This window comes from Plectropomus leopardus, chromosome 12 (genome assembly GCF_008729295.1).
Source record: "Plectropomus leopardus isolate mb chromosome 12, YSFRI_Pleo_2.0, whole genome shotgun sequence".
NCBI lineage: Eukaryota > Metazoa > Chordata > Actinopteri > Perciformes > Serranidae > Plectropomus > Plectropomus leopardus.
This window is the reverse complement of record NC_056474.1, coordinates 22,275,398-22,302,961: the sequence shown is the minus strand read 5'-3', so window position 1 is coordinate 22,302,961 and position 27,564 is coordinate 22,275,398. Positions and strand designations below refer to the sequence as shown.

General features: G+C 39.1%; 2 protein-coding genes across 3 annotated transcripts in view; one reads left to right on the top strand and one right to left on the bottom strand.

Moving 5' to 3' along the window:
- Window positions 1–1,038: 1,038 nt before the first annotated feature.
- Window positions 1,039–9,685, bottom strand: zgc:66427 (uncharacterized protein LOC406256 homolog). Its single transcript, XM_042498270.1, has 5 exons — window positions 8,814–9,685; window positions 7,000–7,095; window positions 6,794–6,899; window positions 4,170–4,271; window positions 1,039–4,024 (listed from the first exon to the last, which is right to left on the bottom strand). The coding sequence occupies exons 1-4, from the start codon at window positions 9,337–9,339 to the stop codon at window positions 4,214–4,216; spliced, it is 786 nt and encodes a 261-aa protein (XP_042354204.1). The 5' UTR covers window positions 9,340–9,685; the 3' UTR covers window positions 1,039–4,024; window positions 4,170–4,213.
- Window positions 9,686–9,892: 207 nt separating this feature from the next.
- tep1 (telomerase-associated protein 1) overlaps window positions 9,893–27,564 on the top strand; it is a 33,274-nt gene continuing 15,602 nt past the window's right edge. Inside the window, exons 1-30 of one of the 2 annotated variants that reach the window (XM_042497394.1) lie at window positions 9,893–10,058; window positions 10,808–11,340; window positions 11,499–11,684; window positions 11,774–11,923; window positions 12,575–12,739; window positions 12,826–12,963; window positions 13,046–13,117; window positions 14,343–14,467; window positions 14,871–15,028; window positions 16,109–16,218; window positions 16,408–16,486; window positions 17,248–17,440; window positions 17,831–18,104; window positions 18,226–18,378; window positions 18,658–18,723; window positions 19,452–19,573; window positions 19,879–19,944; window positions 21,525–21,662; window positions 21,745–22,036; window positions 22,981–23,102; window positions 23,328–23,441; window positions 23,690–23,807; window positions 24,513–24,701; window positions 25,393–25,580; window positions 25,677–25,818; window positions 26,117–26,296; window positions 26,443–26,535; window positions 26,687–26,822; window positions 26,973–27,132; window positions 27,358–27,491. In XM_042497394.1, coding sequence (XP_042353328.1) covers window positions 10,810–11,340; window positions 11,499–11,684; window positions 11,774–11,923; window positions 12,575–12,739; window positions 12,826–12,963; window positions 13,046–13,117; window positions 14,343–14,467; window positions 14,871–15,028; window positions 16,109–16,218; window positions 16,408–16,486; window positions 17,248–17,440; window positions 17,831–18,104; window positions 18,226–18,378; window positions 18,658–18,723; window positions 19,452–19,573; window positions 19,879–19,944; window positions 21,525–21,662; window positions 21,745–22,036; window positions 22,981–23,102; window positions 23,328–23,441; window positions 23,690–23,807; window positions 24,513–24,701; window positions 25,393–25,580; window positions 25,677–25,818; window positions 26,117–26,296; window positions 26,443–26,535; window positions 26,687–26,822; window positions 26,973–27,132; window positions 27,358–27,491 — 4,594 coding nt within the window. In that variant the 5' untranslated portion in view covers window positions 9,893–10,058; window positions 10,808–10,809. Of the gene's footprint in view, window positions 10,059–10,807; window positions 11,341–11,495; window positions 11,685–11,773; window positions 11,924–12,574; window positions 12,740–12,825; window positions 12,964–13,045; window positions 13,118–14,342; window positions 14,468–14,870; window positions 15,029–16,108; window positions 16,219–16,407; window positions 16,487–17,247; window positions 17,441–17,830; window positions 18,105–18,225; window positions 18,379–18,657; window positions 18,724–19,451; window positions 19,574–19,878; window positions 19,945–21,524; window positions 21,663–21,744; window positions 22,037–22,980; window positions 23,103–23,327; window positions 23,442–23,689; window positions 23,808–24,512; window positions 24,702–25,392; window positions 25,581–25,676; window positions 25,819–26,116; window positions 26,297–26,442; window positions 26,536–26,686; window positions 26,823–26,972; window positions 27,133–27,357; window positions 27,492–27,564 lie in introns of both variants that reach the window. The other variant, XM_042497393.1, reaches the window with a different exon arrangement.

Genomic DNA, 27,564 nt, shown 5'->3' with positions numbered 1-27,564 from the left:
GAAAAAAAATCTCCAACATTTTTTTACAATCAAATTATTTCAGTCAGGGAAAGTAGCTTTTTGAAAATCTTAATTTTCTGATATTTTATAGACAAAACAATTTGGTGGAAAAAAGTCTGTGGATTATTCAGTGATGAAAATGATCACTAGTTGCAGCCCCAAAAGAATTCAATTTCCAGTATTAATAAGAGTTAAAAGGAGAAAAGAGGCCTGACCTTAACCTTACACTGATGAACCATAGAGGGAACCAAAGTAAAGGTGTCTATAGTTTGTTACTGTATAAAATAAGGTAACGAGTTGGTTCAAAAGATTTGTGCCATAATTTGGTAATGTTAAGAAAAATTTTAATTCTCTTTTTATAATAAAAATTTGAAGGACTGTCCGTCCTGCTTCCAGTCTCACTGAATGGGACAAAAAAACAAAACAAAAAAACACAAACGCGTCATTAACACCAGTGGTGGAAGAAGTATTCGGATCCTTTACTCAGGGAAAAGTAACATTACCACAATATAAAAATCATGGTTAGTGTCCTCAGTCACAAGTCTCTCATTCAAAATCTTACTCGGGTAAAAGTACTGAAGTAATAGCATCAGAATAGAATTTAAAGTACCAAAAGTAAAAGTACTCATCATGTAAAGTGGCCCATTTTAGAATATATAATATTGGATTATAATCTGTGATATATTATAGTGTTCATCACTATAAAGATGCAGCAGGTGAAGGTGGATCTAATTTTAATTTCTTAAATATTCTCCTGGGTGGCTTAATCTTGAATAATAAATCACATTAGTTAATTCATATTTTGTATTAATAAGTGAATGAGTTTCAAAGTGGTTAAAACTGTCAAATGTATTTAATGAGGTAAAAAGTAATATTTTTCTCTGAGATATAGTGGAGCCTAAATATAAAGTAGCAAGGAAATACTCAATTAAAGTACCTCAAAATTGTAATCAACTAAAGTAATTGAGTAAATTTACTTAGTTACATTCCACCACTGAACTGACACTTACAAACACAAAACAAGACATTCACAAAACATCTCTCACACATATTTATTGTAAAAAATACATATAAAAACAATTTCTGAGACATACAAAAGATCGGAGCTTAGAAACAGTATATTGAACAGACAAAGACCGAGCCATTTCTTGAATTGCATTACATATTTACAATTTAATAAATAAAATTCAATTAATTTTTTTCTTTTATATACCAGAGTAAAGGCAGATTGTCCATATCTTGGGGGTGCAGATACCGCTGTGGTGACTCTTTGAAAAACATTCTCATTTAAAACATTGACCTCAAAGCAAAGGGCAGACAGAAGGGGGGGGGGTGTCAGTGCCCTGCGAGTCAAAACCAAGGAGTTAGGGACATTTATACAAAATAATGTCCTTGGTTGGAGAGGGGCTAATTTACACACAGAGCGTTTAGTTAGCATTGGTAAAGATTGAGGTATTGCACCACACAGCTTAGAGGGGGGTAAGAAAGTAAATTAGAGTAATGTGGGGTTTTCAATTGTCTATTATTTATCGACAACGCAACCGCCACCAACACCCCCCCCCCCCCCATACTTCCAAACACACACACAAACACCCCCACCCCTCCCAGCCAAAGTATACAACATCATAACTTATCACCACAACAAATGTAACATCTAATGATCAATGCAGCTCGCCTACTGCACTCTCTCTCACACGATGCCCCCAAATGCACAGTCAGACTTTTGGCATTATTTTTCTTTTCTCCAATACAAAACATGAGAAACATGCACAGGGCTGCCCTCTAGTGGCCGGACAAGTTGTAGCACCTCAGACTGCAGAACATCAAGGAACAGGGAAAAAAAAGAGGCTGGGGTGAACAAACTAGCCAGTCGAAAACCTGCGCACTAGGCTGATCTCTAAAGTAGGGATGCACGATAATATCAGCATGTAATCAATATCAGCTGATAATGGCTTTAAAATGAATCGGAATCAGCCAACAAAGTTTTTCTTATTTTGTACAATTGATGAATACTACACTGAAAATCATTGTAATTCGTGTCTCCACAATGACAGGAGTATGCATAATATGATGTTCTTTCCACCACAGAAGAGACTTGCTGATCACTAAAATCAGGTGGGAAAAACGTGGATATATCAATACTGGCATTGGTTATCAACCAAATAAGTTGTAATATATATTGGCATATCGGCAAACAATCCAGTATCGTGCATCCCTCCTCTTAACTGATCCATTGTGAGCGCAGAGATTCAAACACATGGAAAAGGCAGCAAAAGCAGTCACCTCATGTTTTTGTTCTTTCCCCGCGGCCTGTGTACAACCTGCATCAGACAGCATCTGTTGAGCAGCCCTTCTGTTGAGCTTACTTCAGCCCTAAAAACACTACAAATACTTGCTTGCACAAGAACCCCTTCACCAGGCAAAGGCAATCAACACACACAAAAGGCAAAAGAAAGCCATTTAACACATTTAGCAATAATTATGATCATAATGTGATATATCTAAAATCCTTGAAAAATAAGTGGGGGAAAGGGGTGGGGGCCAGTTATGTAATAATTAACCATCAGCTGTCCATAGCCTCCAGTGTTGGGGAGAGAGGCAGATGCCACATGGTGTAAATATGCCCCAGAAATACCGTCCCTTTATCCCTCCTCGATCTGGCATTGATGTAACCAGATGGCGAAACTGTCGCTTGGGGTTTAGTCCAAAAATCCGGAGTACACCCCCAGAGAGTGTTTGAGAATGAGGAGGGAGAGGGGGGGTGTAGTGGGACAATAATAAACCCCAAACTGCATTCAAAGTACACAGGACCACGTGAGCCGCCATGTTGCGTACCAGTGCCACGTGTAACCGGATGTTTGCCAACGTGACCGTTGTTAAAAACTAGCGCAAAAAAAAATAATAAAGAGGGTAACCCGCTTGACCAAGCAGACTTCTGGGCAATTTACAGTAACACAAACACACACAAAGTCACACTTTTTTGAATACACAGTCATGCTCATGTTCCTGGCCGTCATTTGAACACACACACACACACACACACACACACACACACACACACACACACACACACACACACACACACACACACACACACACACAACCTTATCCCAGACCTTATGTGAAATAAAATAAAATAAATCAGCCTTTAGGGACAAAAGTGCTCAAATTGGTGCCAACACCAGCGCTACTATGGCCCTATGAAATACCTACAACCATCCTAAACACTCAGCAAGTAGCAGCACATTAAACTCAGCACTAACTAACCGACTACAAAAAAACTGACCTACTCAGAAAAACAATTAGCCCCCAAAACTTCCCCTGAAATGTTTACAGGAAATAGAAAAAAAAGAAAACACCTAGTAGCGGCATACCCCATTCACCAAAAACAAGCCCTCAACCTCAAGCCGGTTCAAAATAAAGCAATGAGTTAACAGTTCACGCTTTCGGTGTGAGGTTGGTTCATTTGAGGTTCGCCGAGGAAAGAAAACATTCATTCGATTCATCCAATGTATGACATGGAACAATACTCTTTCTGCAAAATACTTGATAAAATGACCGATCCCATTTGGAGGGAGAAAAAATACACAGGAGAGGATCCAGAGTCACAGTTTAGACAACTTTTTTTGTGTTCCTCCTCGAGTTCAAGATCTTTCTGGGGCAAGCTCCATCGTTCTGGGATGGTAATGTTTATCTGAACTTTTTTTTTTTTTTTAAATACTTTCCACAGATTCAAGCCAAGCACGTAACATAGACAGGGAACTTCCTCCGCTTGTGTTCCAGAAGGGTCTCGACCAGAGGTCAGACAGAGACAGCGTGGCTGTTTTTGCTGTTGGAAATTGGCTTGAAATGCCCTAGACCAAGTTCAAATGGACCGATCCAAACGGAGAGCGTCGGGTTTCGCTAAATGCAGCTTCCTCCTAGGATCGTCTGTTCTCCGCTCAAATATAGCTTCAGGGATTGGGCTTTTATTTGTTCAGTTACACATTTTTATTGGGATTTTATTGGGATTCAGTGTAGTCTCCTGTAAGGACAGAAAAAAAAAACGTAGACATTAGACTGAGTAATGCATACTATCATGACTGTTCTACTGTTGCAAAATATATAAAACACAACATATCACACTTGTGAAAGAAAAACTTTAATATTAGTGAGTCATGAGTACATACCTGAGTCGGGTTGGTCACTGTGCAGAATACATGTGACCCACAAGTCAATCAAAGGGATGTTCAGGGCAGCAGGGTTTCACCTTGGACCAGGAATCAATGCAGCTATTGGTAAAAAGGGACAGGCAGAGTCAGGGACACCAAGAAATTACATTTTGATTAGCTTATGTTAATGTGTCAGAACCTCTAAGGTGGGTTTTTAATGTGGCATTTCCCACAAGGCATAATCAACTTACTAATAGTGTGAAACCAAACTAAATGTAATCACTTAAGCAGGTTCTAAATAGAGCCTGAAAAATATATCAGCCAGACTATTTTTTGACCGATATTGGCACATTACAGATATACCTGTATCGACTTACACGTTGTCTAATAGGCACGATATGAAGAGTTTATTTTTAACAGATCATATAATGCAGAAAAATATGCTTAGAGTAATTTAGCATTATCAAATTCCCAATTAGTTTTACTGTTTCAGTCCACTGATGTCATTTTAGATAATTAAGTTTATTGTTTAACTGTAAAATATCCTGCCTTTTTTTTTTCTTTTACAAATCTTTGTCACAAGTTTTTATACAAGTATATATAGTTTTTAATATGGAACTATTTTTATATCCAATTTATCATTAAGCTACAGTTGGTAACTTTTATAAATATGACCTTTTGTCATATTTGCTGCAACTACATCCATGGACTCTTATATGAGACTAATAGTCTGTAAAAAAAAAAGATCATGTCCTTCCTCCTATTGCCTCTTATGGATTTTGCCAGAATCTACCACAGTGCACCAAAAACAACCAGCCAGAGCAAAGCTGTCAATCATGTCAGTCACTGCTCGTGAACTGATCCTGACTGTCAAACTACGCAGCGCTGATATTAATCACAACTCATTGCTCATTGATACTGCATTGCCTATTTCTCGCCTCAAATATCTTCAGAAACATATTTTAGTGTACTGTTAACTGTAAAATGTAAAAGTGTGTGACCCCAGCTGCCATGTTGGAAACAGATGAGCAATGCACCAAGTGCCCCCCACTGGCCAGATCACCTTTCTTATTTAGCTAAACAGTACACTTAAATATGTTTCTGAAAACATTTGAGGCAAGAAATAGGCAATGCAGTAACAGAACCTTGATTCATATTTGATCAGCCAAGTTTGAAAGTTTGACTGAAGTTCAATAAGCCATGATTGACAGCTGCCTTAGAGACTCCTTGGCTCTGATTGGTTGTTTTCATTCATATGCTGTAGGGCCATTAGAAACGAGAGAGAAGGCAGAGAAACTTTTTTTTAGCTGTCTCATGCATTGCTGTGTCGATATAGATAAGCACATATGAAAATAAATTATTTTTTATGAAAATCCCTAGCTACAGCTTTAAAGTCAAAAGTTATTTTTCAAGCCAAAGTGACAAATATTTACCAGTTGTAGCTTCTCAAATATGACGATTTGCTGGATTTTCTTTTGTGTGAGTTAACCGAGTGTGTTTAGGTGTTGGACAGTTTATCTAATAAAATAAGCTATTTAAAGACATGACATTGTTGACTGCCCATCTAATTGTGAGAAAAAAAAATCAGGTTTCTTCCAAATCTCAGTTGCTTGACTGGGTGGAGCAGAAAGTAATTTGACAGCCAAACAGCCACACCTACAAACTGTGGCACAAAACTCAAAGTTTATATGTTCTATAACCAAAACAAAAGATAGAAATGTTGAGTTCTGTATCTGACATGAATTTTTTTTAAATTTCAGCTTTCTCTCTGCTGATTATCCACAGTAAAACATTATTTTATGGTTGTCAGGCTAATTTAAGTATAGATTTTTAAATAAATAAGCACTTAAAACTGCTTGAACACAGAATGATGGAAAAAAAAATACCAGGCGGGAGCTTCCCAATGATGCATTACCTAATCTTGGTAAATTTCAAGTCTAAGCAAGTCCAGTATCATTCTGTGCTTAAATTATGGGAAACAACTGGCTCCTTGTATGTTTGGAAAAACCAAAAGCGTTGAACATCGTTACAGTGCTTTGAATTTAGTAGCAAACAGGCTGAAACATGCGTTGTTCTTTAAAACTTTTTTTATGTACCAAAAGTGGCAAAGCCCTTATGAAACTCTGTGGTATATCTGTGACAACGTCTAATTATAATGCAATGATGTAGCGGTTATTTTCACAGGTGTTTAATATTTCTAGCAAATACTTACATCATGTGCTTTTAAAATAAACAGAGGCCTGAGCACACAAACTGTTTATCTTTTCTCTTGCAACATAAAATGAACAGCTTTTCGCTTGTATACTGCCATTTTATCTCATGTTCAAAACAATGATTCAGCTCAGCAGTAGTTGTTAAGAACATCATATCACAGAAAAGGACAATGGGTCTCTGATTATCAGAAATGTGAAGTGATGTGTGCACCAGGACAGAACAACCTTTCTTTCCTTATTTTTGAAAGTCCTAACCCCAGTTACCACATTTTTCAGATCTATAAAGCCAAACACATTTTTTTCTGACATATTCGGGCCGTTAAAAAATAAAATAAAATCTCATCAGCGCTCATTTGCATGTTTTACCCTCTTCAAATCTGAATGTCTGTATTTTATGATAATGCAAATACATTAACTGAACTTTGTTACCTCTTATGGTAGACGCAGAGGCAAGCCAGTCTGGCGATGGTCTCTCCCTGTAACAGATCCTCCAAACAGATGGAGCACTCTCCGCTGTCTTTACTGAGCACATCCGCTGTACACGTACACACACACAAACACACGCATAGCAACCATGAGTGTTTCCAGCCTTAAAAAACACAAGCGTCAGGCCATTTCTGTGACATGATACTTACTATTGTATGGTAGGGGAGGAGACGTGAGGCAGCTCAACAGGTGATCCTCGATCCGACCCCCCGGGAAGGGCTTTGAGCAGAAAGGACAGCGGATATCTGCACAGAGCAGAGACACAACAGAGCTGAGATTAACACACTGTGTCACAGCGAGACATAAATGATAGATGATGAGCACATCACATGGAGCACAAGTGCTTTGTTTGGACATCTAGATTACACAGGCTGACATGACGAACCAATGGGCAGACTGAAACACAATTGGTCAGTCGCTTCCCTGAGATAGTGTGAATGATGTGACCTCGCGTGTAACTGACCCAAAATAGTCTGAAACTTTATTTGAACAGTGACTAGGGGGGACAGTCACGGCCAGAGCTATCCGTGGATGGGACAGACACTGTGCCTTGCTGCCCTACATTCCCCTCCTCCATCTATGAGCTGCTGCCAGCAGTGAGCGGGCATGTGAAGTTGTGACCCATTTCCCTACACTTGCTAGAGGGCTGGCCTGGGAAACCCACCACAATGTTGTGTTTTGGCTCGGAATGCCATGTTTGCCATCACACCACCACCATCTCTGTAATTATCTAATGCCAACCAAGTCTGCATTTTCACTTCCTCTGCAAACTCACGTTCCCATTTTAATGCATTTTAACGAAAAGGTCGTTGTTTACTTAATGTTTTAGACTTGCCTGCTGCAGGATATGCCACTGACAACCACTGTCAACAGGCCTTGTGATGTGAAAGAGCTTGTATGTCACCACTTCCAGTTTTACGCCATAGCTCTGCTTCATACAATAGGGTCTCTGATGATTTTAGTCAGTATGCAAGCACGGGAAAAGAGATTATCTGTTCAGGAATGTAAATTCCCCAAATAATCCATTTTAATTTCAGACTGGGTAGAGTGAGGGTTGCACAATGAGATTTTTTAATGCAAAATCCATAGTGTGATTTAAGACTCTTTCAGTTTTTGTATATCATTGTAATGGTCTTAAATATATTTTCTAGACTTAAAGGCTGTTCTGGAGTGAAGTATTGAAAATTCTATAACTTTATTTTACTTTTATAGCTTTGTTAAGAGGACAGTTAATACTCCTGCCAACAACTAAATTATCATATCTATATTATTACTATTTTCTCTGAACATGTCATACTTTGAACTAAGGTTGCAATGGTATGAGATTTTAATGGCACAATGGCCATCTCACAAAGTATTGCGGTGTCACAATATCACGGTATTACAGAATGATTATCACTATCCGTTACAATAACCCTTAAAGGAATGAAAAAAAGGGCTTTTTAAAAGTAAAACAAATATTTATTTACTACAATTAAAAGGTGAAACAATTTTAAATGAGATTATGAGTAAGTGTCCCTTCTGAAAATAACTAAAATAAAGGTGAGATTATCCCTCCAGTTGCATGTTTTTCAATAGAGTATTTCAGCAAATGTACACGATATGATAACTGCCGATTTTCATATCAAGGTATACCTTAAAACCGGTATATTGTTGCATCCCTACAGCATACTTCTTGTGTTCTGTTACATACCAGGTATTTTTTGAGGCATCAATAGTCATACCCCAAATCACGTCACTTTTTCATGTGGCGGTATTGAGCAACACATCCATAAATTCCGCGGAACTTCTGTTAAAAACGTCATGTGCCTGAATGTGTATGTGTGTTGGCTTGACAGTTAAAAAACGACAAGCCAACTACTTGTGGAAATCAGGTATTATAGCATGTGTTATTAATGCGGCATTACTTATTAAATCACATGTATAGAAAATACAACTGGGCTGTGTAATTATATTAACTTACTGCCATGACGGTTGTTAACACGGTATAGGCCGATCCACGCCTCTGACACTGGCCGCTGGTGCGTGCCTCGGACCCGGGCGGATCTTGCGCCCACGCTGCGGGCGGAAGAGTGCCGATTCCCGGGCAGCCGCTCGGAAAAAGTGCGGTGGGGCGTGCGGCCTGTCTCCTCCCCGGACTGATGTTCCGCTACGACAGGAGGCTCCGGGCTAATACTCCCATCTTCCTCAGGCTTCCCCTCGCTGTTGTTGTCATCCGCAGGTGACGCCTGGCTAATGGTAGAGGGGATGCTGTGGTGGTCAGCGGGGCTACCATCGGCGCTCGCCCCATGTTGCCCCAAGTCCGAGTCACTGCCCTCCTCCGATCGGCTCCGGTTGGCCTCCGTGTCCTCGAAGCTCCCTGAGAAGTCGACCATGAGACTGGTGGGCCTGGTACAGCGAGGTCGCCGATATGAATCCCGCTTTGTGCCATCTTTTCCGAAAGCAGAGGGAACCGGGTCTTCCTGTAGGCGACTTGCTCTCGTCCCCATCTCTAGCGAGCTAGCTAATTCAGCTGGCTAGCCGAGCTGCTTCCTCAAACGGACCACCACCGAATAAGGGGGGGCGAGTTAACCTCGAAACGACCCTTAAACTGTTAAATATTCGTCCGCAAACTTCAAATAATAACAACTGCCTGGCAACCGAATTAAATGAAAACGATATATGTAGTTCTGTGTTCCTTCTCTCTGCTCAGTTTGCCCCTACTGTCCACATTTTTCTTTCTTTTTTGATGTGCCCGTTCTCGCTGCTGCAGCGGAAATAGAGCGTTTGCGCTTCCTCCTTTGGAGCCATCCACAAACAGTTACGGTAGCGTCACCATGTCCCCCGAGTTGGTTGTAATGTAAACATTAAACAATATTTACGTGTTTATGTTGTGATTGTGTATTTTTTTGGCTATTTTTGTTTTCTTCCCGTGCATTGCCGCCCGTATTCGACTTAATATTTGATTATTTTAGGATAGGCACCCGTATATATGCTATTACGGTAAAAAAGTACACAATAATACTGACCAATCAGCGTTCTCTCGCCAGCAGACAAGCAGCTGGTCGGATGAGGAAATTTACGGTAAATCCAGAGCAACATTTAGCTCAATAGATGTCAGGAATAGATGCTAACACTACAGTAAATCACACTGTAACCTTATACACAAGAGGACGCGTTTGCTCAAAGTCAACGTTCTGCCCGTGGAGTTAAATTGTGTTTCTCTCCGGTGAGTTTCCTGCGTATAATTTGGGCGTTCAGTGCCAACCACCACACCTATGTAAAACTCTTGAGTCATTATAATGAAGTAGGCCATTAGAAAACACATTGACCAATGTTGATTAATGTCTCACTTCTGTTCAGTTTTGGCTATTAAATGCAGTGGCTTTCATTAATTGTAGTAGTGATATGTTTATCTTTATACCTGTTCCACACACAGTTTAGTTGTTTAGACGTGACATTTTTAATGAAAAAATTTAATATAGGCGTACTACTTTATTTAAACGAAGAGAGAGCTTGCACTATACTGAAAACTTCACTCCGGAGCAGCTTGAAAATGCTTGGTACCTATGTAACATTTTCTGGAAGGTGTAGTTTTAATTGAACTAAAGCTCAGTTTTTATTGTGCAGCAAACTTTTGCACTGCTTGCACTTCTCCAGAACCTAACTGCATTATACTGCTGCCTGAGGAATTTCTGATTATTATTGTAATTTACTAATTTTTGCACATTCTTTATGCAGTGAAACACTTGAAAAAAGTCTGGTGGGGCGTATGCAGAATGTTTCAGACTTTGTTCCCTTTTTATTGATGCTTTCAACCGAGCAACACACCCTTGACTACAGTAGTACAATGCTTGTTCAAACAGTTAATCAGGAATGCTGCTGAGTTGCTTGTCTCAATACTTGCTGCCATGTAAAGATTGAAAATGTTTGTGTTGTGACAGCCTTTGACCGTCTTATTGATGTGTGTCTGTGTAGGAATGAAGGCGTTAACTTTGCAGCAGGCAAATGTGGCCCAAGGAGAGCAGCAGCAGGTCACATGTGGGAGAAGTTTGTCTTCCAACTATGCTCCTCCAAGACTGGAGAATAAGTTCTTGGCTCAAACCTCCACACTGATGCCCAAGCCCTGCTCTCAGCTCCTAAACTTTGCAGCACAACCTTCCTCCTGCCCCTCTCTCCAGCCCTCCAGCCTGTCATCCACCTCATGCTCCCTTCTCTCTTCCGCTTCCCTCTCACCTTCCCTCACCTCTCCTCTCCTCAGCACAGAGAACAAGCTCCTAAGTGGCCATTTACCCGGTCTCTCTTTTTCCCTCACCTCCTCAACCTCTATCCCTAATGACTCTCTGCTCTCCACATCCCTGGCCAGCAGTGCTCTGCTCAATCGCTTTGCTCATCCTCCTTCATCCCTCCATCCTGCTCTTAGTGGAGAACAGCAGAGGGACCATGGAGGAGATGAAGGCAGAGAGGAAACATCTGAAGTGATGCAGTCCTGTTCTGAAGAAGCAAGTGTGGTACATGAAAGAGTTTTTAGACTCCTTTTCTTTTTGCAAAAACATGAAATGATCTCAGCTGCTAATACATTATTATTCAAAATATTTGATAAACACAATATTAGATGCATCCCTCTGGTGGTATTAATGTTTGAATGTAACTTCTTTTTCATCAGCAGTACTCTGAGGAAGATGTTTTGCATGAAGAGGAAGAGCTGGATGCTGAGACAACCATGGAATTACCTGTCCTGGAAACAGAGTTGTGCAACCAAGAACTTGAAGAAACTATGGTCATCACACAAGATGAGTTTGCTGAGATTGATGGAGGAAATGCAGATATTGAAGAAGAGCTGAAAGATAAAAAGGTAGGAGAGGTAGGGGAGGCTCTAAACTCTTCTGAGTTGTGAACACAGAATTCATTGTCTGTCTGTCTGTCTGTCTGTCTGTCCCTCAGTATCTTTTGCTGAACGTGGTGTGTTGCTCCCTGGTCAATAAGAGCACACCTCCAGGCCAGAAGGACTGGGACTCAGAGGAAAGTGTTTGGACCAAGATCATAAGCCTGGCAAAGGACATTTCTGTCTCTGATCCACAGTTTCTTCTCAAGGTGTGTGTACATGTCCGTAAAGAATATGTTCCTGAAGGCATTTCTATTTGTATCCTAAACTGGATTGAAGTCCCTAACCTTTCATTTTAAGTAAACTGGCATTATTTCAATCTTACTGGGACATGATGTTGCTATTATGGTCAACAAATCAATCAAAAAAACACTCAATACAATGCCAAAAATGCATGTATATACTGAAGCTTTTTTTCTTTACTGCCAGTCAAATCATTGTCAGTTGTCTCACTGTAAAGCCCCCTCAATGTATGTGAGGTACATCACAGCACATTTCATTATGTCTTTTATAGTTAAATTAACACAGTCCCTGAAAGGTTTCAATTTAGTGCAACTCCAGAAACATGACTGTGGTTCGCCTCTGGATTGTCACAGAGCCTCAACATGGTTCTTGTTTGTTTAACTGTCTGTCTTTGAGCTGGATGTTCTGAAGAACTGAGAACTGGGAAAATATGAATTTTTCAATTTCATTTGCAACATGGTATAGCCAACATGTGACCTTTTTGTATTGTTGTATGAGTATTTTTTTTTTTGCCAGAGAAACAGGCCAGTGCAGTTCATTTTCAGACAGATAGTGCAGGATTATAATCATTTGTATCAGTCAAGTACAGTGTGCCTTTTCTTTCTTTTACCATTAAGGTCGCAGTTTACACTCGACAGGAGTTGAACATTCGCATCACAGCAAACTTCTTATTGGCTCTGGCTGCCAATCTGTCCTCCACCAAGCCACATGTCCGCAGATACTTCTGTGCTGCTGTACAGCTGCCGTCAGATTGGCTGGAAGTTGTCAGAATCTACAGCACAGTAAGTCTTTGTGAGCGCAGACTATGTGGTGAAATCTGGATGTGTCATTTCTGTCCAGTTTTTACATCACGTTTGTCTGTTTCTAGTGCTTCAGCCACTCCCTGCCAATGTGCCTGAAGAAGGCAATGGCGGACAAGTTCAAGCAGTTCAACGAGTATCAGCTGGCCAAATACAACACACGCAAACACCGCTGTAAGCACAACCGCAACAGGCGCAAAGCCAAGGTACAGAAGCATTCATATATGCCCCTTTTATTAAGTCCAATGTTAATACTAAGGTTAAACATGCACTGTTTTTGATTTTCAGAAACCGAATGATCAGCAGCTGAAAGAGTGGGCGAACCTTCTGAGATCAGATGCAACAATTCTGAAGAAGTTTGTAAGTCAATAAACCATGCTTTTTTATTGTCACTAAACAAGTATTTTGGTGTTTGGTGTGATGTTTTAACATTTTGAGTTGCTTGTATCTAACTAAGTGTTTTCTCAAAGGGTGGCTCCATCATTTTTTGTAGACCTTCATATTATTTTGTAGCTTTCCAGTAGTGTTCCTTACGTATTCATATCTGAAAATTCAGATTTTCATCTAAGTATGCTTGTTTTAGCGTCAAAATGTTATTTTTCCAAGCCGTTTAAAAAACTTTTTTCCACCTGGCCTGATAAAGGATTCTTCATGATGAGAGCTGCTACATATAGACCCATGATCTGCAGTGAACGCCAACTTACTTTGGTTCCTAAAGTCCCCCAAATACCACAAACAAACTAAATGATTGAGTCAGCAGTAAACCAACAACTTCTGTGTGCTGAGAGGAAAAATTGGAGTTGGGTTGCTTTAAGGAGAGTGATGTAACTGCTTCAGTCCCCCATCTGAAAGGGGAGAAAGTAAAACAGTCTAAATATAGTGTACACTTATGCTGATATTGTTTTTTTTTAAGATGGTCCTTTTTTAGTTGGCTAAGACACATTTTGCTGCTGGCCCCCTCCACAGCCAACAGACTCCTTAAACAGACACAGCCTTTGAGTCTGATCGGTTAGTTTGTTTGTATAATTGTGTGACTTTCAGAATTGAACCAACACGGTGTCCCAAACAGTCCATTGCACAGTCTATTGCTTAGCCTCTGTATCTCAGAAATTCTGTCTGCTTCTTTGCGGTGGAAGTGAGCCGACCGCCGTCTACTATAGGTAATATACTGACTATAGATCTATTAACGTATAAGTGCAGTATTTTGTTGAATCTCAACATGTTTTTAGCTGGTTAAATAAAGGTTAAAGGCCTAATTAATGTCACTGCTTTTTGCTAACAGCTGAGTGGGAGTTCCCATTTGAATAAGACTGAAAAGAATGCAGATGGACACGCTCTTTAATTAATGTTTAGAGGTGGGGTTTTGTTACTTTTAGTTCACATCCTTCTCTTTTGTGTATACAGATATGGGTTGAGTACAGATTGTTGAATTAAAATGGCGAAAAAATATTCTGAACATCAAGACCCACCTTCTTGGTGTTATAGAAGAAACGATATCACAGCGGTAACTCGGGTTTGTGTGTGTGTGTGTGTGTGTGTGTGTGTGTGTGTGTGTGTGTGTGTGTGTGTGTGTGTGTGTGTGCAGTTGCAGGTAGAGGACAGCAAAGTGGTGGTGGATAAAAAACAGAGTGAGTTCAGTATAAAGAAGATGATCAAGAGGCTTCATATTAAAGAACCGGCTGAACATGTTATGGCCATTCTGGGGAAAAAGTAAGCCACACTTTCACACACTGATGACGCCCAGAGAGGCTCCTACAATACAGGGGTTTAGTATTACTTAAGTGGTTTTCAGACAAAGCCCATAAATAACATTCATATGCTATCTATTATTCATTCACTTTTTGAGAAAATTAAAATTTGAACAATAGTGAAGTTACCTGGATAAAAAAGATGATTACAGGGACACTTAAAGCTCAATATTTAGATGAAACTGAGAATTTACTGACATTTAGCTTTATATTCATTTATTGTTTGGACAATATGAACTCAGAGGTGTAATAGACAGAGGAGAATAAAGAGAAAAGGGTTAAATTCAGTCTTAGACCTGACATGATATTGCTGTTGTCCCAAAGGCAAGTCATTTGCAAGTAAAATGTGGTTGTGTCGGTTCCAGGTATCCTGCTGACATGAAAGCGTTCACCAAGAGTGGAATAAAGGGCACATGGGACAGAGAGAAAGCCGGGAAGCGAATGAAGCTCAAAGAGCCGGAGACGTGGGAACGTCTGCTCAGCCTGGAGGGCAACAAGGCTGCCACCTGGGAGAAGCTCATAGGTCTGTTGAGTACACACAGACTGACAACTGTTTCCAAAATCACAAGCTGTTCCTTTAAAGCAGGGGTCAGGTTAAACTGTATATATTTGTTGGAATATATATAACCTGTCGCTCAGTTATTTATTGTACACATACTTGGGGAAGCAGAACTTCAGATGCAGTGAAAGTGAAACTTAACCTTTCATTGGTCTTAAAGTTTTCTTTGATTCCTTCTGCAGCAGCTGCTCCTCTTGTCCATCGATCTGATTAGCTATGCTTGAAACAACAGATCAATTATCCACCCCACTACCTTACTCACTGTGTTCAGACCCACACAAAGACTTTAGAGAGGTGATACAGAATGACCCATAGGGATGGACACACATACAGATACACACACAGACAAGAACATACCATGTTTTGCAGTCACAGTAAGATGCTGTGTTCGACAGTAAGGGAGGGGTTATGCTGCTTAAAACCAATGCAAAACAAAACCAAAACAAATGTTGAAGACATAGTCAAAGTTTTTATGGAGCATTTTGAGGAGCGGGTGGGTTGACATTATATTGATATGGCACACTCGTCATATCAAAAAGGTTGCCAACCGCTGCTTTAATGACGTTTTGGTTTGCAGAGGGGTGGGGAGCTTCAGGAGCTGGCGGCCACTCCACTCACTGACCTCCAGGAAAATCTGCAAAGTATCATGTTAACTGATTATTCCTCTATTTGATTACAGTATCACCAGGTCCAAGTGCATGATGATGAGAAAAAGAACTGTCTATCATCACAGAAAAACATTCATCATTTGTTTCTAAGTACTGTTTGAGTTCACTGACCTACAATTTCCAATCTGGTCCAGAATTTCAATACATTTCTTTCAATTCAAAGCCCTTAATCAATCAAAAAACAGTTATTACATATTTCTTAAGCATGGATGAATATTAAGTTTAAACTTGTTATGCAATTCCAGTACAACAAAATTAACATGAGATTTTAGCTTCATCCCTATGTGCCAAAACACTGTATGCATACAACACACCTATAAATACTCAAACAAGTCCACAATCATACATATTGATGAACAGTGTCTCTACTGTGCAGACAATAAGTCTCTTCCATTCATGGCCATGCTGAGGAACCTGAGGAACATGATCACCAGAGGCATCAGTGAGGCTCATCACAAAAAGATCCTCAGCAGACTCACCAATAAGGTGAGATTCAACATGCAGCATGTACAGTACTAAATTCTCACTGGAAAGATGTCAGTACAGTCAGTTTACAGTTTGGTTTTTTATCACAGAAAGAGTCCTATTTGTGTAAATCTGTTGGTTGTTATGTTTCTTTTGTAACTAAATTTATTAGGTTCTTTCTGTAAACTTGTGTTTTCGATGTGTTTACAGAAAGCAGTTATTCAGAGCCGTCAGTTTCCCATCAGATTCCTTGCTGCCTATAAAGTCATCATGGAGCTTAACACTGTGGGTGAGTTACATAAACACCAAGTGGCACTAAAACTCTTGACTGAAAGTTATATTGAAGAAACACATTTTTAAGACATGGTATTACGTTCCAGTTCCTCAGCGTTTGGGGGAAAAGGCTGAAAGTCTTTTTTGAATTTAGAACAAAAATGCAAAATGAATAAAACTGTATTGCATTGTCACAGATGTATGATTTCTGTTACTATTGTCCTTAAAGGAAGAGTCTTGTGATATGTTTTTTTAACTTACTGTCAACAAATCTCACACAAAGACTAATGATTATTTTCATTATCAGTTATTCTGATGAGTATTTTATTGATTAATTCAACAGTGACAAATGACCACCACAACATCCTACAACAAAAGGTTATGTCATCAAATGTCTAGTTTTTCCAACCAACAATCCAGAACCCCAAAATATTCATGTTAATAGCAACAAATAAAGATATTTAAAAGAAATGTCTATAATTTTTCTGTGCTACATTCATTTAAAAGGTTATAGAAATTAGTTTTAAGCTCCTCTAACATAGAATTTGAAGTCTCAAACTATAATTGGACTACTTTTATACAGCTACTTTACTGCTACTACTTTCAACCCTTGTAGCATCAGTACTATGTGCAAATAAAAGTTGCTGTATTGTCCTGATTAATGAAATATGTTTATAAATTAACATATCCATCTAACCTCGTTTCATCAAGTGTACATCTGATGTACTGCAACAAAGAAAATGTACAGTGCCTCTTCTCTGCCTGTCTGTTATCCAGCCTCAGCATCAGAGCAAGCTCTCCCCCCTGTCAAAGAGATCCTGAAGGACATCCTGAGTAAGATCCCAAAGAGCAGGCGCTTCAAACGTCTGGAATGGGAGACAACGCCAAGGAGGAGAATAAGGGTGACGCTTGGAGTGCCGTTTATCTATCGACTATACCGAGCGAAGAAGGCCCAGCTCCTAAAGGCCAAGTATGAGAATGCCCTTTTAGTTTCATCTGATATTTTCTTAATTCATTACATTTTACATTAATACTTAGAATTGTTTTTGTTGTCTGTGGCTGATACAACACTGGGGGAAATATTTCTGGTGCACAGGAAGTAATAGAAGCAACAGCAGTTTGAAATAACATACAGTCTGAAAAGTGATGTTAGGATGTGCAAAAACATCACAACAAACCTTTACACCAAAGATGCAGCCAAGAAGAACTTTCTGAATTGTGTACAGTTTTTCGCTAAGATGGAATCATTTGTGTGCTTTGATCAGTCGAAATGACAAGGACAAATTGACTTTTGGATTTATTAAAACAGAAAAGCAAAGTCACTTATATAACGTAAGTGTTTCTTTGTCTGTGCATGTAGTCAGAGGCAGTACACTGTTGCTCTGTTGGAGCGTTACCGCAAAGCTCTGGAGACGGCTGTTCAGCTCTCCTGTCGTTACAATGTGCCCCCACTCCCTGGACGGACCATTATCTTCCTCAGCGCTAACATGAGGAGTGATCATGACTGGTGTAAGAGACAGGACTTCTGCCTTCCACCAGATACTGAGCAAAAGAACGATGAGGAGGAAGAAGAAGACGAAGAGAGTACAAAAAGAAGGAAGAAGAAGAAGCAGGAGGATCAGCTCACTCCTTCTGTAAGGGCCTGTTTTCTTCTGATTAGCAATAACCCAAATAAGTGACATTAATTACCTGATTCTGTCGTAATCACACAACACTTACACAATTCCCTGCTGATTTTTATTCTCATTGTCTCAGATCACGGAGATGGCAGTTTTGCTCTCTCTGATGATTGGCAGCAGTGCGGAGGACTGTCAGCTCTGTTTAGTTGATTGGAGATACAGTGAAGAAGTCAAGCTGAAGTCTGATGTTCTCTTGGATAATGTCAGGAGTGTGATGAAGCAAATAAAGGTCAGAGCTATTTCCATGGCACCTTTCTTGTGTTTTACATCATGAAAAGTTTTTTTTTTCCCCTTTAACATCTCATACCAGCATTAAATTTAATTTGCAGAGTGGTTAAACATTAGTGAAGTACGTTCACAAAGAAATAAACTACACACTGTCAATGTAATAAGGATGAACACAACTGGATTATACTGCATTTCTGCACAAGTAGCATAACAGAAGAGCTGTATTTGTGTTTATTGATTTTTGGCTGTCTATAAATACTTAAATACTTTTCTGTTACAGGAATATTTGCAACAGGACGATAGGGACAGCCATTGCTTCCCCAGAATGCTCACCAAAAAAAACAAGGTTTGTTTGTCTGTACACATGTACAGTCCAAGTTTTTTTTGTTTTTCTTTAAGTTTGTATATTGCTGTTATGTGCTGCATTGTACAAGTGCTTGCATAGTAAATGTTAACATGCTTAAAAGAGTGCAGCAAATAGACTTTTATGATTTTACAGTTAGTTAAATGTTATAGGTGCTGTTAAGGAAGAATTGCTATGGTTTATAAAAAAAAAAAAAAAGTGGAGTTCATCAGTATGAAGCAGCTAATAAAATTGACTTGGAATTAGGTATGAAAAGGTAAGTTGCTTTATTTTTAACTGAGGTCTCTTTCCATGATTTTGAGGTTTTACATCTAACACCAGTGATTTCAATAATACTACAGTACAAGCTAAAATAGTAGCACATAGGCAGAACTTAAGAAGTTAACCTAACCCTTCTCTCTGCTGTTAAGTCTAATAAAAATTTTTAAGATCTCTCTTCCTTTCTTCAACGTAACCACCCACCAAAAATAATCTTTGCACAAGTTTCAGAACTGCATCAACCTTTATAGCCCTGCCTTCCTGGCTTAGTTGTGGCATAAAAGCTGGTCTGAAACTGACTGTTGTTCTGCAGTTTAATGACATTTGCTTAGCCACTACCTGAGTTTCAGGTACTTTACATCAGAGACACAATACGTTGACTAAAGGTCAAGTACTCAAGAAGTCAGTGCAAGATCCTTGTTCTCCTGATCTCACATGTTATTGCATCTTAGGTGGACAACATCATCGTGCTGACTGACCACTGGGTCAGTCATGAAATCGATTGGGCCATCAAAAACTACAGGACGGATGTGAACAACAAAGCGCTTGTGGTGCAAATCTTCCTGTCAGACCGGTAATGCTCCAGTTAGCTGCTGTTGCCGCTGGTACTTCTATATCTCACAGACAGTACTGAAACCTAAAGTTGCAATCAAACCAGTCACTGGTGGACTTAATAAATTTACCAGCTCTGTTTTCTAACAACATTCTTTCAGCATAAACAGGTCCTTTTTAATATTTGTTTATTTGCATAGATGTACAGTAATGTAGTCATATTTATAACCACAAACAAAATTCGCCTAAATATAACTTTCTCCTGGTTTCTGTTTCCCTTCGTGTTTCTAACTTAAACACATTTATTGTTTGTTTCTTTACTTGCAGAGAGTCAGCGTTCATCAATGACAGGAACTGTGTGAATCTGTCAGGCTTCAGTGAACAGATGCTGAGGTAAAACGTGGTTGCTCTTTTTTTGTCCAAAAACAGGTCATTTATGTACTTGAAAGAAATGTTAAGCTCAATGACATTTTAAAGAAAACTCATTGCTTTTTGATTATTATATATTGATGATGGTAGGAGCTTTCCTGGAAAAAGTTACAGGAGAAGATGGATATCGTACTTATATCTCTCTGTTAAATATGAAAGCTGGAGCACAGTTTAGCATTAAGACTGGAAACGGGGAAATCAGCGAGCATGGCTCCACCTACAGAACCTCTAAAGCTCACTACCATGTGACTTTGTTTTATCCATACAAAAACTGTGGGAAAAATAGAAGATGCATTCCCTGCAGAAAATGTGTGTGAATGTTGACCGCTGAAACAAATAACAAAGCATTACTATAAATTCAAAAGTTTAAAACGAATTGCCTGAAAAATATTAAATAAGCTTAGAGCTGAAATACATTGCAAGAAAAGCTGAAAACTGTTAAAGAGTTTGGAGTTTGAAACTGATCAACCAAAAGGGCTAAAAAAGAAATGTGTTGTACTTTAAAGGCATGTAAAGTATTTAAAAGTAAAATGATCAATACAACTATAAATGCAACCTCTATTGATGGTTTCTGTAGCTAAAAATATACAGTAGTAGTTGATCGAAAAATGTACAGGAGAAGTAGAATTACTTTCTGATGTGTTTACAGACAAAATTAAGTCTGTTGATGAAAGTGTGGAGAGAAGAATTTCAAAGTGGAGTAGATTGAAGATTCTTTTTTTTTTTTCAACTCCGTGGAACTGTTTCGAAAAGGCTTTGATTTGGATAATATTGCCATTAGGGACTTTTATGTTGAAAGTTCAGCACAGACAAAGAGATCGACAGACAGCAGCACCAATCGATGGAAGTCTCACCAGCTGATCAGAATCGACTGTGTGTCGATCCAGGGCATGAATAATTCAAGTTATTGTTCAGTTGAACTGCTGATAAAACACATGTATTACTTAAAAAAGACATCCAAAGTCAAAAACTGTGGGTTGTATTGCTGAACCTTTAGCATCCCAGACTTTGCTGAAGATGAAGATTACATTTACCCTTCATCATGCTGCATCTTTTGAGTTGAAGGATGAGTTGATTAAAAACAGCAGCTACTATGAAGATTCCACAAGTTTCCCTGGTGAGGTTGCTGCTCGTAGCATTGTTCAGTTCCTACAGTGCATTTTTTTAAAATTTGCATCAGAGTCTTGTGTCCTTATGGCTCCCAACAAGGTCCGCCCATCCCCTGCAACAGCTTGATCCTTACCAAGAAATAGCCTGTCATATAATCCCCCAGTAATTTTACACTTCAATTTCTGTGTGGAGTAAACAAATAAGATTTAACATGTTAATTAGTGGGCTTTAGAGGTGCTGCTTGGTGAATTTTGTTACATTTTGGACAGACCCATGCCAGCTGTTTCCCTTTGTTTCCGGTCTTTATTCTAAACCAAACTAACCGGCTGCTGGTTGTAGCGTCATAATTATCTCACAGACATCTAACTCTTCCCAAGGAAGCAAATAAACATATTTTCCATCATATCCAACTGTTTCTTCATCTATGTGTCCAGGTTTGTGGCAGAACGAGGATCATCCAGGCTGCTGGACCATGTGGAGCATTTAGACAAACTGTACAATGTGCCGCCACTCCCTAAAGACCCTCAGACCACAAACAATGTCGTCCCTATACCAGCCAGCCCCAAGTTAAGGTGATTGAGAAGTTTTCTAACCTGAAAATACATCTTTTCTTTATTGTACCTCTTCTTAAATAATACTTTCTTCTGGCGTTAGGTGGCAAGGTGTTCGCGTGTTCATCTCCTCCACCTTCAGAGACATGCACGCTGAGCGTGACATCTTGGTGCGAAGCGTGTTCCCGGAGCTTCGCCGTCGTGCTGCAACACACTGCCTCTACCTGCAGGAGGTGGAGCTGCGTTGGGGTGTGACTGAGGAGGAGTCGGGGCGGGCCACTGAGCTTTGCCTGTCAGAGGTGTGTCGCAGCCAGATGATGGTAGCGATCCTGGGGGAGAGGTACGGCCTTGTGCCTCCCAAACCTGTCCTCCCTGACCTGCCACAGCACAGCTGGGTAAGACTTGTTATTATAAGTTCATAAAGTTAACCATCTAATGACTACAGCTGTGGACACAATGTGCTCAGTGCTACCAAAATATATACAAATGAAGTTGTTATCTTTTATTCTGTGCAAGACCCTGTTTTATTGAGATTGGGATTTAAATTGTCTCCAGGCAAGTTCCTAATAAAACTCCCCATACTGCAGTGGGGTTTTTTTGGGGTTTTTTTTACAGTTATAATGTTATCCTCATGTTTATAAATAAAATTGAATAATTTAAGATCACTAAAAGTCAGTAAAATATAAAGTAGGATAAGATAAACAATTAAGATTGACATAAGAAAAATTTTCTTAACACAGTCTTGACTGGGCATTAAATAATCTGATATTTACTGTATTTATAGGATTCAAATTTGGTCTATGAGAGTCTCCTAATGCATGGTATTGTCACTGAAATGTGTAAATAATCACCTGTGGCATCATAGTTCAATGAGAGAAAACAGTACAAGTATCCAGAAATATAAGTAGCAAAAGAGATTTTGTTCGGAGACCGAGTATTATTATTTAAAGGTTTAAATGTCACCGACTGGTGAAGTAAACATTGTGTTATTGTATATTTTGGTAATTTGTAATATGGTGTGTTGATAATCAAACTACCTTTAACAGTTCAAATTTAAAGAGAATGGTGTCTGTTGCAGCCATTAAATTTATAATGAGTGGACATTTACAAAAAACAAAATATATCAATTTTAGCATTAATTATTTTATCTCTGTATTCAGTTTTATATAGGTCAAAAAGATTTGCAGATCATTGCAATCTGTTTTTATTTACGTTTTACACAGTGTCCCTTTTGTTGTAATTGGGGTTGTAGATGAGAATTTAAATTTCAGATATTCTTTAAAATATTGAAAGAAAGCATTATAATTGTTTTGTTTGTTTTTTTTATCTCTGTGTGCAGCTGGCATCAGCCCCAGAAGGCCTGTCCATAACAGAGATGGAAATCCGTCAGTTCCAGGCTCTTTACCCAGAGACAGTGCGACAGCGAATGTTCTGCTACTTCAGAGATCCAAACATCACCAAGTAATCCATGCTCGCATTCAGTCATCACAATTTTTCTGATTTTTTTTTTTGTATATTTTTTTAATTTAGTAAATCATTCAATCATCAAAATCATTTTAAAAAGAGGCGTAGGGTTTTTTGTTGAATATTTGTGATTCCATTCACTTGGTTTTTAATGTTATAATACTGCACAGTTTAATGGAAGTTTTTTGTGCTTTAAAGTCATTTTCCTCCGTTGTTTCTCAGATCAGTTCCAGTGGCTTGGAGATCTGACTTTGCTCCTGAATCAAAGGAGGCTGAGTCTAAAATGGCCTCTCTGAAGAGATGGATCCAGGCCAGTGAAGTCAAGGTCACTGAAAAGTTAGTCATCTCTTATATCCTTGCTGCCCTGAAGCTGTAGTCTTAACACAATAGTTCACCATACTTTTAATACTTATTATTTAAGACATTCATTTTAAAACTTGTAGCTGCTAGCTCTGTTTTTTCATTATTAAACACTGAAATACAATATGTTTTGAAAATCTGGCACATAGCTTTCTGAGATTTAATCACTAAAATATAATTTTGAGTGCCTCAGCTTGGCCTTCTTCTCTGTTTTTCTGTCATAGTTACTCATGTGAGTGGGGCAGCGTTGTGGATGGGAAACCATATCTAAAAAACCTTGAGGGTTTTGGAAGGATGGTGCTGGAAGACCTGTGGATGGCTGTAGTAAAGCAGTTTGTGAAAGTGAGTCTCTCTGATGATTAAATCATTTTCATTTCCAAACTCCTCATTAACCAGTAATAACTATCTGAAGCCAGTGGTGAAAGATGTGTTCAAATCATTAACTTAAGTAAAAGTAGCAATATCATACTACAAGTTTTTTTTTTACTAAAAGTGTAAGTGTAAGAGTGATAGTAACAAAATATACAGAAAGGACTCATTGTGCACAATGGTTCTATTATTATATGATTTTTATCATTATTAATAATGTCTTAATATGTTAATATTCTTCAGTTTTGTAGTTTGTTGAGAGGTGGAGCTATTTGTAATTGCTCATATACTGCATAGTATTTTAATCTGTAGTAATGCATCTATTATAAACTGATCCTTGTGTTTGGTATGTAAAATATTAATCTGAAATGTAACTTGTATCTAGAAGTCTTGAATAAATGTAGTGGAGTAGAAGTATGACATGCCCTAAGACTGATATACACAAGTAAAATTGCACTGAAATACTTGTGTAAATCTTAGTTACTTTCCAACACTGTAAAACCACTGAATTTACAAAGCGTGAGGGGATTTTCTTTCTGTTCTCAACACTTTAAAGCAACCCTGAGCCTTAATGTATTTATTGGTATTATTTCAAACTAAAGAGCTATCCTGGGAAATTTACCAACACAGCTAACATACAGTAGAGAACAAATAAATACATCATTCTCCATCTGGCAGGAGGATGAAGAAGCCGATGCTATTTCCGATGTGATGGAGCAGGAGGTGCACCAGGAAGCGCTGCAGAGGCAGTTCTTTGGCAGGGCGAAGCTGCTGTCCGCAGCTGTCGAGATGGTGGAACAGGCCCAGAACAAAGGGGGGGTGATGGTGGTGGAAGGAGGACCTGGAGAAGGCAAAACTGTCTTCATGGTAAAATTTTGATTTATGAAATCAGGAATTCTAAGCTAGTGATTAAACATGTACAATCAGATCAGTCATTTATTCATTGAAAAGTCAAGACATAAAAAAATCCTGTGACAGTGTATCTGAAGCCAAGATGACATCTCAAAATGCCAGATTTTGTCTGACCAACAGTCCAAAATCCAAAATTAAATTTACTGTTTTGTTAAACAGAGAAAACAGGAAAATCCTTACAACACATTTTTGACATTTTTACTACATTTTAAACCTGCCCTAATGGTAGGATGTGTCGCAGGACAGTCATGACCGTGGAACGCATCACATAATATCCTCAGATTAAGTTATTAATTTGCAGCACACTGATATTGGTTAAGCATCAGGATAGACTGATGTACTGTATATGAGAAAAAAAAGGTAATGCCTGCACACTTACTCCATGCCATACAAGTTTATTACAACGTTTCGATCCTTCTTGGATCTTCGTCAGGTCAAGTTACCTTTTTTCCTCATGAAAGTTTTTTGAAAACCTTGCACCTATGCAATGTGCGTATAGCTATCCTTTTTTTCAACTAGCCTGATGTAGAAACATTTTGTTCAGCCAGTTGTGTTTAAATGGAGGGACTCTGAACCATCTGTTGGAGAGTAGAAGTTGGTATTCTAGCAGAAATCTTGTTTCAAATACTTATTTCTCTCCACACAGGCCGCTCTTGCAGACACCCTCAGGACTGGAGTTAAATCCAGGAAAAACCTCGCCTGTGATGTCATCTCATACTCTACAGCTGCCAGCCAATCAGCGCACTCTTTGGAAAACCTAGTCCGATGCCTCATTCAGTGGTTGAGGAAGCTGAAAGATACCGAGGAGGAATCACCTCTTCCCCATTCTTACAAGTAGCTAGATTTCCAACATTACTTTAAATAATTTACATGTGCATCATAATGTCAAGGCAACAGCTGTTGACTCTCCTTTAATTTTTTTTTCTTCAGAGATTTGCTGTCAGAGTTTCACTCCAGTTTGAGTAACATGAAGAAGGATAAACCTCTGGTGCTGCTAGTCGATGGGGTGGATCTTGTCCAGGATGGGAGAGGACAGCTTAGCTCTGATTGGATACCACAGCAGCTGCCACACGTCAGTTACATTTATGTTTCTTCAAACTGGCAAAATGTCGATGTTGATGAGTTCACATAATTAGGCCTAACTTTTGTTACAGCCCACCTTCAAGATGTACTTTTATAGTCCTGCCAGCATTAAATATGTAGCGTATCTACAATTTCAGAGCAGAATTTTTTAAATTTCAAAGTTGACAAGGTAACAACATAAAACATGTTTTGACGCAGGACAAAAAATGTACTGTCTACACTGGTTGCTTTGTTTAGTGTTTCATTTTGAAGTGTTGTGACAAAAAAACTTTTTTTTTTCTTGTCAGGGTGTTTGTTTGGTAGTGAGCATGACAACCAAAGCAGCATTGTTGCAAACCCTGGCCAAGAAGAAAAGCACTGTCCTGTTTGCCCTGGGACAGCTTACCATGCTGGACAGGAAAGAGATAGTTCAAAAGGGACTGGACACCTTCGGGAAGAAACTCAGTGACTCTGCATTCAATAATCAGGTTCCTCATAATATGGTTTATGCTGTTGACATAGCAGTTATCACATTTTTAGGGAACCCTGGCTGTTGTGAGTGTCCAAATTGTAGATCCGCAACAATTTGTGCAAGAGTGTTTAATGATTTGTTTATCTGTGTCTGCTCGTCCAGCTCCAGACACTAATTATGAAGAAGGGAGCAGCAAGTCCTCTCTACCTGCACCTGGCCTGTGAAGACTTAAGGAACTTTGCCTCCTTTGATAAGGTTTATTATTAATTTTTCAGAAACTTCCACAATGGTAACAAGGCGTGACTAATAGATCGTACAAATGGTTATTATGTAGGTAAAGTATTCCTTTAACTTGGTGCATGTGCATTATCAACTTATGTAAACATGCTTTGTCTTTGTGACTTAGTTGAAGGAGAGCCTCCAGGGCTTGCCTCAGTCTCTGAGCCAGTTGGTTCAGTACAGCCTGGACCGACTCTGTTCGCAATACAGAGTTATGCCAGGACTCCGCTGGGCGCTGGCAACTCTCACTGTCAGCACCACTGGTAAGATGAGCCAAGTTTTTATCTTTTATCATTATATCATTTTTACCATTATTTTTAAGTCTCACGGAGAGCTACGATGGGCAAATTGATAGGTGGTGCAATTTAAAGGGATTTTATAACCAAAGTGGTGATTTGTTAAACTGTCAACAGGCCTGAGGGAGAGAGACTTGTACTCTGTGCTGAACACATGCAATGACTTATCCTCACACGACGGACAAATCACATGGCAAAAAATGCTGCATCTGTCCAGGAAGCCCAAAGGACGCATTCCAATGGCCACTTTCACTCGTATTTTACAGAGTTTACAAAGGTATGAAACCCTATAACCGCAAATCCAAAAAGAAGGTATCCTCGGAAAATCTCCCCAGTTTATTTTGGTTGCTTGTTATAACTCATCTTTCATATGCTGATACAATGATCAAATCTTTTAAGTATTTTTGCACCTTTCAAGAAAAACAGTTTAGCGGGAGTGAAATTATACATAACAATCCTAACGGAGGAAGAGATATAAAACTTTTTGGATTCCTATGTGCAGTCTGGTTGATCCATCTCATTGCCATGGCACTGATGACCTGCTGGCTCTTACCAATCCGGAGGTGAGGAGGGCCTTTGAGGACTTTTTCCTCCAAACAGACAATGACAAAACCAGAGCTCACCTTGTCCTGGCAGGTAAAGTGCACACAGTCTGTTTTAATACGGTATCAGTATAAGTCACTGTTTAGTTTAATTACTTTTTTTTATC